The sequence below is a fragment of the Schistosoma haematobium genome, chromosome 1, assembly GCF_000699445.3.
Source record: "Schistosoma haematobium chromosome 1, whole genome shotgun sequence".
In the NCBI taxonomy this organism is placed as follows: Eukaryota; Metazoa; Platyhelminthes; class Trematoda; order Strigeidida; family Schistosomatidae; genus Schistosoma; species Schistosoma haematobium.
The window spans coordinates 44,306,404-44,324,916 of NC_067196.1; the positions used below are offsets into that span (position 1 = coordinate 44,306,404).

An 18,513-nucleotide genomic window follows, 5' to 3' on the forward strand; every position below is an offset into this window, starting at 1 on the left:
AGACATTAATGAAGACTGGTTATTCATAGAGACCTATTACATTTTTGGCACTCCAAAAACGTGTCTATAACACTTTATCATTCAAAGATAACTCGAACAGTCTTATGTCGAAACGAAAATTTAAATTAGCGATCAGTGGGACTCCTTGCGAAGTTCAACTCATCATAATCGAAAGGTCAAGGTATGTGTTTTAATAAAAACTTAAACAGCATGTGAACGGCTGTACCATATTCCAATGCATCTATCAACTTACATGTAATGTGCAAACATATGTACATAGGGAGAAACAATAGTGTTCTGCAAAGATGATTGAACACACCATAAATTGGTTACGGAAGCAAATGAATTCCAGTGGTCGAATAAGAACGTAAGATAGATAAACATCATCATTCGTTGCTAAACGCTTGGTTGAGACGGACCATACAAACGATAAGAAATCTACCTATGTAGTGTTATAGAAGAATGCTCAAGGGAGTATACGAAGGTTCACCGAAGTACTGGCTATACGAAAATCTATCCCTTTTGTATGCTCAAAAACAGCTTGTTCTCACTCTGAACCTACCCTAATAATATTGATTTGTTATCAAGAGTGGTGTGTTCCACATTGTTCTCTTTAATACATTTATTTTCCTTTACTCTCTAATTTGTCTAATTGGCTCTTTATTTTTCATACAAAAATCTCTTAACAAGTATGAGTAATCAGACTGTTCGAGATATATGGTGCTAATATATCCCTTAGTTCCGATTATCCTTGTTTTTCATTATCCAGATTTATTAAATGGAATAAATTATTATTATTATTATTATTAATGGCTTTATTCAATATTATAGTTTTGGTACAATATAGGATTCTCAGCACAGGTTATTTCAACAAGTTACGCAACAACAAAAAAAACCCACAGTAACGAATACAAAAAAAATGAAAAATTTTTTTTAAAAAAAAGAAAGAAAAAACACAAAAATAACCGAAAAACTGTACAACTTTTAAAATTAAGGACATGTTAAGAATGCAAGTTATTGACTAGGTAAACTCTAACAACCTGTTCGTCACAGAGTATATTTGCTAGGTAAGGTATTATAGAACTTTTATACTTTTGGTTGCGTGCATGGATCTTAATGTAATTACGTCTCGTTCTACCAGAAGATATACAAGGAGAAAGATAAGAGTGAAGGGGATGGCTAGTATCTGATAAAATAACACCTGCCAGGAGTTTGCATGATTTTAAATGTCTATCCACAACCATATTAATTATGACCTCGAAAGATTCACCATACATCTTGCCAACTGCCTTCAGCACTCTCCGCAATACAGCAAAGTCTTTCCTCAAAAGCCCGGGAAAGAATAATGGAGAACAGTAGAGAATAATAGGTAATAAGCAAGAATTGACAAATTGTAAGAGTAAATGACGAGTAATCCAAAGAGCATGCAGTCTCTTTATGTAGTAGGTCAGACGGAAAACCTTCTTTGATAACAATAAAACATGGGAAGACCAAGACAGATCAGAAGAAAAGGTGACACCAAGATAATTGACCTTCGACACTGTGTTTATCAAAGTCTCCGATGGTACAAGCATTATGGGATCTCAAAATGGTGTTTAGATTCCGTTCATGTCTCATGCTAAAGTTAACAGCTTGACATTTAGACGGATTAAGTATGAGACCATTACCAACAGACCAACAATCAATACGAGACAAAAACTCATTCATTTCTGTGGGATGTATAGGAGAAGAGATAGGCATACATACAGTGAGATTATCCGCATATTTCACAAAAGTGTTTTCTTCGAAAGATGGCAGATCGTGCAGAAAAAAAGAGGTGAAAGAACAGCTCCTTGTGGTACACCTTCATGAGACAGCAGAGACTCTGAACACTTTCCTCCAAACACAGTGTACTGTCCCCTTCCAGAGAGGTAGGAACATGGCCAGTTGGTTATCCAGCTGTCAGTGTTGACGCTGAATAACTTGTTAATTAAACGTTGTCTTGGTATAGAATCAAAAGCTGAAGTATAGTCCAGGAAAGCACATCGAACATACCTCTGACCCTTTTCTAAGTTGAACACTATGTTGTGATGCAGAACAGCAACAGCATCTAAAGTGCTTCTTTTGCGCCTGTATGCAAACTGATATGTATCAATGTGCTCATTTATCCCAGGCTGAAGTGGAAGTATTAATAATTTTTCCATTGTTTTGAGGAAGGGTGAAGTTATTGCAATAGGTCTAAATTTTACATTCTTATCACCAGATGCTTTCTTGGGTACAGGAATTATCTTCATCTTTCTCCACATTTTCGGTATGAGATTAGATGAGAAGGATCTGTTAAAGATAGCTGTGAACGGATAACATAGGACGTCAGCAAACTTTTTAAAAAGGATGTTTGGGATACCATCAGGTCCCAAACATCGAGATGAATTAAGCGACTGGAGACATCTTCGTACGTCAGTCTCAGTGAAAGTAGGAACACAGCTATTACTTAAACCCGTGGATAGAGGGAGCATCACATCAGATGACTGGCGTACAAAAGACTTATTTAAGTCACAAACATTCAGCTGGTTATCGCTTCTAAACTGTCTGTCACCTGTAAGTTCTTTAAAGAGTTTCCACATACTTGGAGAGTTTTTGCAAGACAAGAGTTTTTGAGTAAACATAGAGTTGAGACGTCTAATCTCTAGGTTTATCAGACCATTTAGCTTACGAACTTCATTAGAGTTCTTCTCCTTGTACATTTTTTCTTTCATTCTCCGTAGTCGTTTTAGTTGTGTAGATGTAAGTCGATCAAAACTTACAAAAATGGTTTCAGTGGGACAACAAATATCAAAACAGAATTTAAGGTAACAAGTGATAACATCAGTAGTGTTTTCCAGTGAGTCATCTGTAAATAATTCCCAGTTAGTCGTATGAAACATGTTTTTCAGATTTTGGATATTTTCTTGAGTAATTCCTATATTTGACTTTCTTGGTTTGACGTAAGAGTGTACTCTTCCCATGCTTTCCATATACTTTAGGTAGAACACGAATTATACAGTGATCCGAGCTAGACAATGGGGCACGTTTACGAGTCGCATATATACCCACACCATTAATGAAAACGAAGTCTAAATGAGCATCCAAACGAGTAGGAAAATCTACTACATTTTGGTGACCTAGTGACGTAAGGAAGCTACAGTCACATGAATTGAAATCACCACATACAACTGAAAGTGAATCACTGAAGGCAGTAACAGCGAACTCAGTGAATTCATCAGCGAAAACAGATAGTGCAGATGATGTGCAATCTGGAGTCACGTATATATTGGCAACATAAACATATTTGTATTTATCCAGATGTTTTGGACGACATCTTAAAGTTAGACAGTCGATAAAGTCATTTGAAAACTTAAAACACACAAACGAAGATCGACACCAGTTTATGTTTACAAACGTAGCTACACCGCCACCACACCTCTTTTTATTGTTCGATCGATCCTGACGATAAATTTTAAAATCACGTAGTGATACAAGGCAGTCATCCTGTAAATCATTCAACCAAGATTCTTGAATTATGATGACACCACAATTACGATACGTATTTTGACTAAGTAGGAATTGCAGATAGTCCACTTTGTTGATTAGTGATCGACAGTTAGAATTTAGCAGCTCGGGAATCGACATACGATTAATATTCATTCTCTTTAACGCATATTGCCAACCACCACGATGTCTTTTATAATACTTTTTTGTAACCTGTGCAACGAAAGGTCGTAGGCTTTTCATAAAAGCGCCTGAAATAGGTTATGCGATTAATGGACATAATTATAAGTTAAAACAAACGAAAAAGCCCAGATAACTTGTTGAAATAATCAGTCTTAATTTGTTGAAAGTATCATTTCATTTAATAAATGTACAAATAGATTATTAACTGGATAAATCAAAACTACGAAGGTTGATCATTACCAATGGCCAGAGTACATTGATGAAAACATCAGATTGAAGTCTTATTACTGATAAGATTCTATTAGTAAAAAGTATCTAAACATGTCAGAAGATCCATGTAACTTTTCCTAATGTTCAAACTAGCATCATAGTCAGAAGTTTTGAAGTCGAAATGTTGATTACAGAGTACATATCTTTAACAAAATAAAACACAACAAAGAAACTAAAAAACCAACTTTACGAATAATAGTCATTTTAATAATATGAATAGTGAATAAACAGTATGCCAGCCAACATTCTTTTTATGAATTTATTACTGAGACAATGATTCATCACTATCATCGTTTCAATAAACTTTCAGATTTGTTTATTTTAACGAAAACATAATAAAGAATCAACAAAGCAACAAAGAATAAAGAAAATAACAGATTTAATCAATGTCAACACAACAACTTACTCTAAACATTATCCATAAACGAATTTCCCGATTACTTGATAATGTAAGAAAATTTAACAAAGCATTTGTTACACCACTTTCTTGTAGTTCAAACGGTGATGGTGGTTCTATCATTCTCTCAAGTGTTTTTTCATTCGGTTTTAATAAATCAATTAATTGATTTAAACCACGTATCCATAGATTTGGTGAATCAGAATTTAACTGATGAGCAACACATTTAAGAATAGGCATTAAATCAATAAGATTATGAATTGTAACGTCATGATGAGACGATGGACTAGTTTTATTATCTTCATGATGATAATTACTGGGATTAGTGCATTCAATCGTAGGAGTATTATTGAGTGAATCGAACGATTTTAACAAAATCTGTGTACGTGCCTGTAAGTGTTCACAAATTGAACAGATGGACTGAAGTAAAGGATCTCTAAACGTGAAACAATGTATGAATTGTATTAGATTATCAAAAAATGAAGTAGCGAACTAGTAAAGAGATTAAAACAAAATAGTGATATTTTAAAATATAGTTAAAATCTGATTGCGAAGTGCATATAGCAACAAATACTAGGCAATTTATTTACTGCTAACTATAGACTAGTGCTAAACAACTTTAATAAATTCAATAAATGGAAAACAGTAGACATTCTTGTTGAGATTCCAAAGTATTCCTTGAAAAAGGTTAGACTGGCCCTAAAAACGCTGGGAAAGATTTTATCCAGTCAGCACTGAGTAGAATTGTCTCAGGAACACCTAAAAAGCGAAGAATCACTTGACACATTCCTGATTGGATAGTAACCAATCCCAGTATTATATTTAGTACGGCCCCAGAAAATTCCGGAACCTCAAAACCATCTGGAATAATATAAATACCCTAGATTCTCTGTACATAAACTAACCTTGGAGTAAAGCGTACATTCCATACGTTGCACTTTTTCTATCGTGTTCAAGTTGCTCTGTAAATTTAGACTGGAGTTATTATAAGCGTTTAAGAAACCGATTTGAACGCTCAGTTAGAGTACTGATCAATTCTAAATGACATTCCCAATATATGAAGAGTACCGATAGTATTTGTACAGTTAGTGAGTCGATATACAGAAATTTACTTTGAGGTCGAGTGTAACTGTACATAACATGTAACCAAGCTAATAAGAATCTATAACTTTTATGAAATCTTTATTCTAACTATTCTATTAAGACATAATCGATAAGTGAATACTATTTAACCCTTTTGTTCGAAAATATATTGCATTATCAAGGGAATTTATCAATTAGAAGTATTGGTTTTCTAGTGATTCTCATAACAAAGTGAAAAGTTTTAAAATATGTAATGTAAGAATCAGTACATTCAAATAATGCAGAAACAAAACCAATAATTACTAACCGTTCAGTTAACAAAAGTGTAGGCGACTTGGACATTGTATTAGGCAATTCTATTTGATGCTTTGTCTGCTGATTGTTACTGGGATTCAAACTTTTTTGAACTAACGAATTGTATGACAAAGGCATATCAAGTACAACAGAACAATTTTGTGTACTGTAGCTTCCCATGTGAGTCTAATTATGAGAAAACGAAATAAACAACACTGAGTTTACTCACCTGTGAAGAAAATAATGATCCACTACAAGTGATCAAACAATAAACTAGGAAATATATCCACAACACGATGAAATTTATTCAGCGATAAGACCGAGATAAAAATAGAGCATAAAGTGAAAGGGAATTATATCCCTGGAATATACAATCTCAATAAACATACCGACATTCTGATTGTTCAGTATGTGAAATTTCAAATTAACAGTAAAAAGCTTTCGTGATTAACTTGATAAAATAATAAGATGAGCAACTGTAAACACTTTGAAACCAATGTTGTATACAAGGTAGGACCTAAATATAACTGTATGGATCGATTTGATCGAAAAACAATAGAGACAAAATGACAGGTTATTTGGACTTAGTAGCTCAGTGAGTATCGTATTAGAGTTTGAAGAGAAAGTTTCTAAGTTTGAATTTTAGTGTGAACATCAAAACTGGAATGGAGGTACATTAAGTTGAGTCCCAAATAGGACTAATCGTGTATTGTAGATTCTACAGGCTAGCAGCTACTACCTAACCACTAATGAAATATTCATAACAAAATGATTTTGGTATACATGTTGTATAACTTGTAGTAACATAAGTAGAAGCAGTGATTATTAGTTTTATTTATAAGTTGGCTAAACAATTTCAATCGAAAACATGAAAGCAATGGCATATAATAATAAAACTTTTGATCTGTAATCTTCAGTATATATATTGTGATTAAGCTGTAAGATTCATGATAAGTCACTAGCATATTCTACAAATCAATAAATCCGCTTCCATGGAACGCAATTTTATTCGAATTAGAAACTATGGATATGACAAGCAAATCAAATATTCAATAATAAAACACATTTGAAAATGTTAGAGTTTAGGATGTATAACATTAGAACTCATTTATTTCGCTCATGAATTTTTCTCCCCACACGTGTAATAAAGTATCAGAAGTTAGTAACTAATTACATTCCAATTATGTCAAGTTCAGCATGACCTATATTCAACCGAACAATATATCATCGATAATAAAAATACATAATCACCTCTTCATGATGTCCATGAGTAACGGCTGATTCACGTTTCGATTTGATGTCATCATTAGGTTGAAATGGTTGGTGATTTATATGTTGATTACTTGCACAGTTGTTGCTTGATATGCATGTTACGGTATTGGAACCAACACAAGATAATTTGGGCACAGATTTGCTTGAGAATAAATCATTTTGTAAAGTGATACCTGAAGCACTACCATTGGTTAGACGTAAAATTAATTGTTCAACTCGATGAATAATACCTTCTTTTCGAAAATGTGTAGCAAATACAAACGGGATTCGACCAAGTAACATGACAGAAATTTGCAAAGCCATCAGAATAACACGTTTCTCAGGACTATTGAGCATACCCGCAATATGACTGCAAACTAATCTTGGATGAATTACTTTGGCCAGTAATAATGGACTTGAATAAAATATCATTCTACGGAACAGTAAAATAGTTATACTCATTATGAATGGTGAAAGTAATACAATAATACTGATTTGAGGACATTTATTATATAAATAAACTTCACTCAGTTATCGTACTAAAAGTATAGATGGTTTAATGTTTAAAATATGCTGAAGCCTACTTCTAAGAACCACTGTGTTCCCCATATTTTGAAACTGGGTACACACTAATGACTTCACCATGATTGAGTGAAATTAAATTGTCTTCAGTTGTTTCCCTTTTTTGTATACCGCTTGAGATACCTCTGCGAGAATTCACTAGTCGAAGAAGTTTAAGAGATCTACTGGCATTTAAGGTTTTTTTAATGCAAATTTTTAACGGTGAACACATATGTTTTAGACAGCGCAATCAATTCCTTGTCTAGTTATATAATAATGGTAGATATCTTTAGTCGCTTAGATGAACATACGTGCTTATGGCTGTTTACCCTTATCCTTATTGGAAGTAATAGACAATGGAGATATTTGTTCATTACTCAAACAACAACCTCATAACAAGTAAAGTAGGACGTTATGGTAAGGTGGGGAGAGCTACGTATTAAAAAAAGAAAACAACAATGGGAATAAAATTGTGAATACCGGTAGCCAGAAATACAATATGAATGGCTGGTGACAGTTAAGATTATATTCTTGAATTCTAAATACTATGACCCAATTTGAACCGTGGTAATAATTGCTCTTGGTGTCATCGATCCAGAAACAATAAAAATGAAAAGGAAAACTTACAAGTCAATTTGGTTACCACAACGGTCACAGTAAATCGTCAAATCAAGATAGCGATTAAACAACCTAAGGAATTCACTTATTGCATGAATAAAGCGCAATATACTAACAGTGATGAAGTGAATTTTTCTTCGACTTAAAAGTGGTTGCTGTGCATATGTATCATTAATTAAATATGCAAGTGTCAGTGTGCAAAACGCCAACTCACCGCTGTATCGCTTCTAAACACAACAAACGTGTTTGTGTCTTGGTAGTTTCAGTGAATATTTCAAATAAGAGTGGGAGTAATATTTGCACCATTTGTAAAGCTTCAGTGGTTGTCAAATCTAAACGGCTTTCAATACTTCCATGTGAACGCTGTATTCCAGAAACGTGCTTTTCAGAAACAGTTTGTTTACCGATACTAATATCTTCTCCATGTTTTTGTTGAATGGAACGTCGCCTAGTATGAGCAATATGTGTTGTTTTAGATTCTTCTTTATTGGAAATTAAAGCAAGTAAGCGATTATGAAGCTCTTTACATTCATCATATAACAGAAGTGAACGTGGATCTGTTAAATGTGTTTGGGAATTACTAGACTGTGAAAGATTGATGGAATCGAATGAACCTTGTAACAAAGTACTGGATGAATTAGAAGAGACAGAAGATGAACTTCCGGAGCTTTTGATTTTTGAGGATTGAACCTACAAAGGATTAGTAAGTAATTATGTCCAACAGAAGATGAACATTTCAATTACAATATTTTTCAAATAAAAAAGATGGCAGTACAAAAATAACTTTGATGCGTATCCCCTAAATTGGAATTAATATTATGTTTTTTTTTGTATTCTTCGTGTTTATGACACTGAAATGCTTTGTGTATAATCAAAATAAAATATTCCCATGACTAATTTTGACTAATGACAGCAATATCTAATTGATAGAACTATTAAAAGGAAAAAAATGAATTACAGGATATACTATGAAATAGAGAAATACATTGAAAAACCATTGACTGGAAAGTGGACTAACGAATCAGCAGTTAACTATGAATGAACTTTCATCTACTTAGACTATAGCGGTATCGAAACGATACAAGTCCCTGATAAGCTATTGTAAGATAAAGAACGAATGCATTTCTAAACCTGTGCTAGCTGAGGATAAATAAAACAGTAACCTGAGATTAATTACCATCCTTCATTGATTCGTCACTGGGGTGTAACCAATATCATGCTTGCCTAGTCCCTTAGAGCTGACCCTATTTTATCGATGTGATCACTAGTTCAAATGACTCGATATCGTGTGTACTATTCACGGGTTAAACGATGTAATGGTAACGCATCAAACTAGGAAACTGGGTAACAGGGATTTATATTAAAGAGAGGCAACAATTTTTTCAACGCCAATCTGATGAACATCAACTAGTGAAAAGTCTAGGTCCAGGGTTTCCTGCCGACTCCCACTCCTGAAAGGAAAATAGCTAAATAATAATAACAATAATAATGGTAAGGCAATGAGTTAGATTTAAAAAAACCAATACAATAATAATTACATCGAAATGGAAGAAAAACCTAAACTAAAACATGACACTACACTAACCTGAAGATTGTTTGTGTCAGCGAAAAACACTGTCCCTGTAGTCAATTGTTCCGGAGTACATAAACCAGAATCACTAGTAGAAAACATTGAGTTCAAATTGACTCCTGACCCAAAATGTACATTGGAAACTGTTGAATCACTGGATTTTTGTGATGCATTCGAATATAATGTCGAGAATTTGAATTGGTTAGAAATCGGTGGGAGAAGTTCGCTGAAAATATAAAACATTATATAGATGACTAATAAGCTTCCGTGAAAAAAACCCCAGAGAAACCAAATAAGTAATGTAGGTTATAAATCGAATTATCACACTCCACAAGAAAGGATATTGAAAAAAAGTAACAAGAAGATTTGAGTGCAATAAATTAGCACTAACAATTGTAAAGCACAGAATAGTCAGTTATCCATGATTAACATGGAGTCTCACACGTATCTGAGTTAGCTCATGTTGCCATACAACACATTAGAACGAGACAAAATTAATGAGATGAATAGCAAAGAAATCGGAATAATGTAACAGTGATAATAATCAGAAAGATTAAACGTTGACAGTATAGTTTCAGAAGATGAAATGAATAGGTGCATAGGAAGGAATACAACAACTTAATATCGGTTACCTCAGTCTGAACATACAACAAAAGTTTTAATCATCATTATTATTAACAGTCTACTCGAGAGATGATTTATTTCACAGTAAAAAATAATACTTTTTTGTTTCACTTTTCACTATCTTATTAACGTATAGGACAAACTTGTATTATGAATAAATTTGAAGTATATATACAGAATTTTTATAACGTATATTACCTATGCCTCATAACGTATACTGACTGCGACGAACAATGCTAGACGGTGTGTGAGTTAAAAGATGAAGTGGTGAATTCGTAGTTAAAGCGTTCGACTTACAGTCCCAATTTTGAACTTCGCTTTCTCCGTTTCGGTTTGGACAAACGTGTAGTATGATAACTCCTCATAACTAGAGACTGGCTCATACCCAGGTGGTTAATGAATGAGTTACTTATGACTAAATAGACTAATTATTTTAGTTCACGCAAAAAATTGACCACTGCATTATTCTACATCTTCCATTTTATTATTTTTATAGTTTCTTTTGTTTATCCTCATTTTTCTAATTTTTTAGGTTAAAACAGAAAGGTACTGTTCATAGATTGTTCGGAATTAATTATCATGATCTACTTACTCATACTTGAACGGATAAATGGTAATAGAGTTCTTTGACAGTATCTGTCATTGAAAGGTGTACCTCAGAAGTACATTAACCTTGTGAGGGCTCCTTACTCGAACACTACCAGTCAAATCAGATGTTATGGCGATTTCGCAACCTCAAGTGGTGACCAACAAGGCTATTCACTATCTCCATTTTTGTTCGATTTCATCATAGACCTGCTGCTGCAAATAACGTTCTCGTCGACAGAATTTTCGGGCACCGACCTTTTACCAGGAGGTTCACTTATTGACTTAGAATACGCAGATGACATAGTCCTGTTTGGTGGAGACGCTGATAAAATGCAGTGTTTTGGTAGCACTGAGCAACAAACCCAGGATGTTTGGGATGCGTTTCTTCTCCTCTAAATGCAAGTTGTTGCTCCAGGACTGACCTGCGTCACACCTAAACTAAGGATAGGGAGTGAAGTTGTCGGGCGCGTCGACAACTTCACTTATCTTGAAGTCTGATCAACCCTAATGTGTTGGTGTCTGACGAAATCTCAGCACGGATCCAAAAAGCTCGTTTGGCTTTTGCCGACTTACGTCACCTATGGCGGAGGCGAGATATCCGTCTATCAATAAAAGGACGAGTATACTGGGCGGTTGTTCGTTCTGTTCTAGTGGTCATTAAGAGTAGAGGATACTCATAAGTTACTAGTATTTGACCACAGATGTCTTAGAAATATTGCTCGCATCTGCTGGGATCACCGGGTAAGTAATAATAAGATTAAACACAGGGTATTAGGGAATGATGGCAAGTCAGTTGATGAGGTTGTGAATCTTCATCGACTGAGATGGTTGGGCCGCGTGTTACGTATACCCAATAACCGACTGCCACGGCACGCAAAGCCTACAAGTGTTGGAGGTGGATGGAAGTTAGGGGCGGCCAAACCAAAACGTGGCATCAGTGCTTGAAGTCACTAACTTCTAGTCTGAGCCATGTCGGTAGATGCAGACTACTTGGTTGGAGTCCACGCGACTATCGTAACCAATGGTTGGAGACTCTTGGTGACATGACTCAGAATCGTTCACAATGGCGTAGGTGTATAAGCTCTCTGTCTTCCCTTAAACTAAGAGATTAAAATCGCTTCCTATCTTTCTTTCTACAAACTAATTCTTCCTTCATGTACTATATCCTTATATGCAATCTTTCTTTTATATATTGCCACCATTGACTTAACTACTTCTATGAATCCGGCGTTCATTTTGCTGTGCCAATGCGGCTTGGCAACTTGGCCCGACGTATATATGTGCCTGGTCCTAATTGTAGCTGACTGACTAATAGAGTTATAAGACAACTCTGATGAAACGTATCACATAACTAAAAGTATCTGTATCAAAGCAGAACACTGACCGATAAAACAATTTGTCATATTTGTAACAAGAAATTTTATACTTAGAGGATGAATTCTGGTAAATAAAACGTATTGATCATCAGGTATAATTTGCATTTTTGGATAAGATTGTTGATATTTTGACGACATTGTGAGTAGTAGTAATAGTAAAAACAGTATAGTAATTGTATACGATAGCTTTACTAAGCAATTACAATGAAAATGAGCTTAGAAAAAGTATTCATCGTTGTATATAATAAATAAATATGTTTAATGCAATAAACAATATAGTATGACTAGAATCAAGCATTTTTCCGTTTAAGTTATAGACAGATTGATTTCACAACAAACAGGATAAAATGACGTTAGCAAGTATTATAATTAAAAAAACTGAAACGAATCACTAATAACATCTAAGAAAATTTCTTTTAATCTACCTAATCAAATAAACTATTGAATGTACATCATCTGGACTTCTTTGATTGATAGATAAACTTGTTGAATTCGATAAGGAAGAATTCAGAAAAGCAGAGTTAGTAATCATTAAAGACTGCCAACCAAATGGTAAATTGTTGCATTGTTGCAATAAGCCAGGTGGTGAACAAATGGTACCAACATCAAACTGTTTATTGGATGAATGTGTAGAACCTGACAGTGTTGAAGATGAGGGTTTAAACGATTCACCAGAATGAGAACGAGCACGAAGTCGTTTCGTGGTTGATTGATTTGGAACTAAACTAGCTAGTGTTAAGCCATTAAAACATGACGTTAGAGTAGCCCAGTCAGTTTCGATTTCCGGATTAACTCCCAATAGAAGAGAATATATAGTGTTTGAAATATCTAACCAAAAGGAAAAGAAAGAAATATTGATTTTAAACAATATACTAATAGTGATGAAATTAACAATATGAATGAAAAAAGACGACCGACTGTAAGCTATAAGTTTGAAGTTGTAGAACAGTAGTTTTAGAGCTAGGTTTGTAACTACAGATCTATAAATTATAAGTTCTTTGTGCCAGCTCTCTTCAGAAAAGCTCAGAAGCATCCCTAACTCTGATAAAACATGTATTTCCAAGTTAAATACAGTAACTTGTATTTGATTGGAGTGGATGAACTATTTAACTGAAAATTTGTGTCCACAGAAATATGAATGTCTATGTTGTAAAACACAGTATGGTTTGAATAATCAAATAATGTAACTAACTTCCATTTTCTAACGAAAGATACTCTAATGATCGATTCTATCACTAAATATTCTCCAAGAGTAACAGAGTTATGACACTTACTTTTTGAGAAAATATAACAATTCACTATCAAGAAGTTTATTTATGTTATGAAACATTACTTTGGCCTTTATTTCAGCCAACATACAGAATTGTTTATAGACTATACAAACTGAAGGCAATATTCTATTAAAACAGTCAGTAATTATACAACAAATTAAATCAATATTGTCAGATATATAAGAATCATGAACCATATTCTTCAAATACTATCGTTCTTGCCTTGACTAAATTTATGGAGGAAACTGATTGCATGACTGAATCAGGATTGATAGACGGTTATTTGAACGCCAAGTAAAACTAGATAACACAACTAATTTCGCAAAAATATTTGGCTATACAAGGAAAATCATTTTACGATATTTATTAACACAATGACAAACGAAATTCTATGTTCTTAAGTAAGTTGTTACCATGATCGATTACGTCATTATCATTGGTATCAAATAAACGAAACAAAGAATATATAAGAACTATCGTCTGAATGTGATTGAACAGTTTCACAGTATTCGTCAGGCAAAACGTTGAATTTACTTCAAATTCATTCAGAGATTTTATAAATACATTCTTCCTCTTTAATGAAACAAAGAATGTTTATACCTTTTATGAAGTGCTAACTGAATTTTATCGTATTTAGCTTGAAGTAGTAATATTATTGTATATGCGCAAACAAATTTCTTTGTTTGGAAGTAAAATAATTGACATTATAAAATAAAGTCACATATATTATGTTTTTGTCTTATAGACAGGTTATTTGCTGGCCAACACGAGCAATATGTTAATCAGCCTGTGTAACTCGATTGAATTTCACGTTTTCGATAATTCACACAAATATACATACTGATATATTTGACAAATCTTAATTATCTAATGTTATGTAAATTAGTTAAATTAATCAATGCTACTACAATCCGATAATTTGTTTAATGGATTTTCATTAATAACTAATTGAGAGTACAAGAGATGTATGCATAGATTTTATGAGATATTATCTCATGTCATTTTTAGTTTCCTTCAACAAATTGGAAAGGAAGCAAGAATGATAATGTTTGCAACACAAAGTACAATGAGTTCATCGTATTCTATGCTGCATTCTCCCTAAAACAATACAAAATAAGAAGCTTAATTGAATAGAAACACTAATCAATAGTTAATATATTGGGAAGTTGACAAGAATTGTTCAACAGAATAGTAAAGACAAGATTATGGTGTAATTTTAAAGGATACATATAAACTTACTTTGTTTAATTAAATCAACAGCTAAATCAGGACAACTTGAGCATAATGTTGCTAATATTTGAATTACATCATTGATACTGGACAAAATCGATGGAGTTAACGTGAGCTAGACACGGACGAAACAATAGTTTATACAATAGTATTAAGAGTAAAAAATTAAATAAATACGCTCAATTAATATGATGAATAGTAAATTCAATTGGTATAAAGGTGATTTTTAGAAAATTATTACAAGTCAATTGAAAGAAAAACTATGATCCAGTCAATATTGTAGGAAATTAAAATCAAGAGAAAAACAGATAATTTGAAATAATAACGTAATTTGACTCTAATTGTATATTTACTGTTTAGTAATGAACAACGAACGAATTAAATAATACATTAGTGTTGATGTACACAGTTGATATCAGTGCTTTTGACGGCGAATAACAATAAATAATAAAATAATACAATGAGTGATTAACAGACTACATAATGACTGAGAGTTTATCATTGTTCATTGTATTATTTCACGATCAAAGAAGACCAGTATAATTTTATCATGACTGAAAACTAAATGGATCAACCTCAAGTACTAACCATGATTGGATGTCGTTTATCAGGAACCTTTACTTCAAGACGCTTAAGTCGATTACAAAAGCTAGTGGATGACATATTTTTTTATAAAAAAAAACACAATTACAAATATAAAAAAATGAAACACACAGAAAAACATAAACACGTACCAATGATTGAAGGTTAGTTAATAAGTTACAACTATTAACAATACATTTAAGTAAATTTGGCTCAAATCGATAAGCACTAATCAAGCGTACAAAACAACTACAAACGCGTTCAACACAACGAGGTTCTGACTCTTTTAAATGTTCAGCCAATGTTGGTAAACAGTTGGAGATTAAATCGTAATCGGCTGGTTGTAGATTTATGAAACAGTTATACACCATTGTCAAAATAGTTCGATGTTGTGCTGAGGTAACAAAGTCGTAAAATCCGAGAACAGTCTAAATGAAAATTTAAAAAACAAGAGAGTAAAATATTCAAAGTAAATTGGTATATTTAAAAAAACTAAGTAAAGCTGTTCGTTACTATTGAGTAAGAGTACAAAGACAGTGTCAAGTAGAACGTAATACATACGTAGTAAGAAATGTGTTATCCCAAGTAGTAAACATTGTGAAGTTTCCTATCGTCTTGACTACAAATGAAATTTAACGATATTTAAAAGTCTTTACGTAACTGGCAATAAAATGGAGTTTTAATACTTTGAACACAAAGATGGAATGCAAGACACATCTATGAATCCAAGTGATTCCTGGGAACATAACATAAAAAGATTTTTGAGGTTGTTTTAGTTATCAAAAGATGACTTAAATCAAGTGATACCCTGGAGTACTTAGTTTTCATTTGATGAAGTGTAAGTGCTATTTGATTAAATCATTCAATCATAGGATACATGACGGAGATTTGGACAAAATAAATGACGATGGAGACCAATATTTAAAAGAATGATGGCTTCGTAAGGTTTGAAAGGAAACATGAACACGGATAGTGTACATGAACTGAAGTTTAAAAATCTATGGAAGAAAATGGTATTCAGCTAACTAGTTTTGAAGGATGGTTAAACTGAGAGCAACATTGACCAAAAATCCAAGGATGTACTAAATAGAATACTTGCTGTAGCAAAATTAATCCATTTATAAGTGATATACATACAAAATTGAACACGTTAGTTTTAATCCCATCTATTAATTTGCATTTATATATAAAAACCAGTATGGTGAACGAATAGAGATATGAGCATACACAGGAAATTCTGAAAACATTCCCAGAAATAAAATCATCCATTGGATGCAGAATGAGAGGCAAATGAATTAAAACAGTTAGTTTTCAGCAAGCTAAGATTTTTACAGGCCTTAAGCAAACGAGAAGTTGAAACTTGATTTGTACTTAGAAAAAGTCAATGATTACCCTCTAACTTCATAATACACGTAAAGATGATCATGTTTTCATTGTTGCTTTTTCTCTCAACTAAAACAATTATTTAGTGCATTTCACGTTAATTCTTTTTTCCTTTCCTTTTAACCTTAAGGTCATGGTGATTTATATGCACTATAACGTAATGAATTACGTAATGTAATTATTACTATGAAAAACTTGAACTTACAGAAACGCCACCAGATTTTAGTACTTCTTTTCCGTGACGACGTGATATTTGTTCTAATAAATTAATTATTCTCTCTAATATATCACCAACAAAACTGGAAGACATAGTTGTGAGTAGAATAGGCAAAGCTGGAACAATAAAATCTGAACTACGTGGTAAAACATCCATCATATGCGTTAAAACATTACAACTTAAATTTTTCAATTCAACTAAATGTTCTTCTTGTGATTCTAAAATTTGCAGAACACAATTAACTAAACTATTGACATCTAGATTTGCTAAATTCTCTTCAAAATCCATTAACAGAATCTAATGAATAAAATAATAAAAGAAATAGAAACAAATTAATTAACAAGTGAAATAAGCATATTTTATATTTACATAATTCACATTTGAATATTTCAATATGGATTTTAGCAATAAATTTCTACAATATGGACTGATTGATGAGTATTACTAACAATAAGTGTGAATAAATTACCAGATAAAACTATATACATTAATTAAAATCACTGTACGATAATATGAAGTGATTCGTTTTAGAAAGTGAGGTAAATAAATTATTGATATAAATAGAGGAAACCAGCAAATAGAACAATAAGGCAAAAAGAAAAGTAAAGAATAAATCTGAGATAAAATGATAATTAATTGTGTATGTGAATCTGACCACTGCTTTTAAAACTAAACTTGATGCACAACTACATAGTCTTTGTAAGATGAAATTTGATTGGTTAAAGTGGTCCTAACAACACGAAGGCAAACAATCAATGGTTTCATGTCTAGAAGCTGAAGACAAACGAAGAATAAGTAAAGTTTAATTCTCTGATACACATATATGAAAGCTTTAACGCTGAAAGTGAATATGAATAAAGTTTACAGTGTATTCAATAAAAACACACAGACAGCATTGTACCAAAACTTTGAACAAACGGACGATAACAGTCTAATGAAATACAGTGAAGTAGTGATAGGATAACACGAAAGTGAGAACACCACAATGCAAAAAGTTTATTGTAACTGTAACACTTGATGAAGCACCAACATTGTTAGGATAGTCGGAAAAATATACCAATAATTATCGTGTTAAGTCTATGGTGGCCTTGGACCTTAAATGTACATTTCCTATTGGTCGATGTTTATTTCACTTGTTAAATATTGTGTAAATGTTGTTTCTATTTTATGGTACGATGTGGTTTGTTTGTTTGGTATATAAATAGAGTATGTCTGAAATACAATGATTCATAACTCAGAGGCTGTGACTTGTGTTCTGGACTCAACTGACTGGGCTAGACAGGGAAGTGGGACCAATCGAGACTCTAGGCCGTCCGTACGTGTTTTCCGTGTCATTGTAATCGATCGATAAATACGCTGCTCTCTAATCTCTTCAGTCAAGGACACAACAATTAGCACAGGGTAAAAATCGACTCAACTTAAATTCATAACAAACATACAGTAACAGATTAGACATTCGAGAAAATTAAACACTAATACAAGCCATACGCTTACAGATTAAATTCATA

The 18,513-nt window shown here is 32.9% G+C and overlaps 1 protein-coding gene across 2 annotated transcripts in view; it reads right to left on the minus strand.

Annotated features, from left to right (window-relative positions):
* The window catches only part of TRIP12_1 (Ubiquitin-protein ligase), a gene marked incomplete at its 3' end in the record, with an annotated part of 49,966 nt that overhangs the window by 17,788 nt on the left and 13,665 nt on the right, over window positions 1–18,513 (minus strand). For both annotated transcript variants that reach the window (XM_012940671.3, XM_051218324.1), the window contains 9 exons: window positions 16,994–17,302; window positions 15,558–15,833; window positions 14,833–14,938; window positions 12,748–13,150; window positions 9,750–9,960; window positions 8,379–8,854; window positions 6,986–7,418; window positions 5,748–5,920; window positions 4,367–4,793 (listed from right to left, as the gene is read on the minus strand). In XM_012940671.3, the coding sequence (XP_012796125.2) occupies window positions 4,367–4,793; window positions 5,748–5,920; window positions 6,986–7,418; window positions 8,379–8,854; window positions 9,750–9,960; window positions 12,748–13,150; window positions 14,833–14,938; window positions 15,558–15,833; window positions 16,994–17,302 (2,814 nt within the window). The remainder of the gene's footprint in view (window positions 1–4,366; window positions 4,794–5,747; window positions 5,921–6,985; window positions 7,419–8,378; window positions 8,855–9,749; window positions 9,961–12,747; window positions 13,151–14,832; window positions 14,939–15,557; window positions 15,834–16,993; window positions 17,303–18,513) is intronic.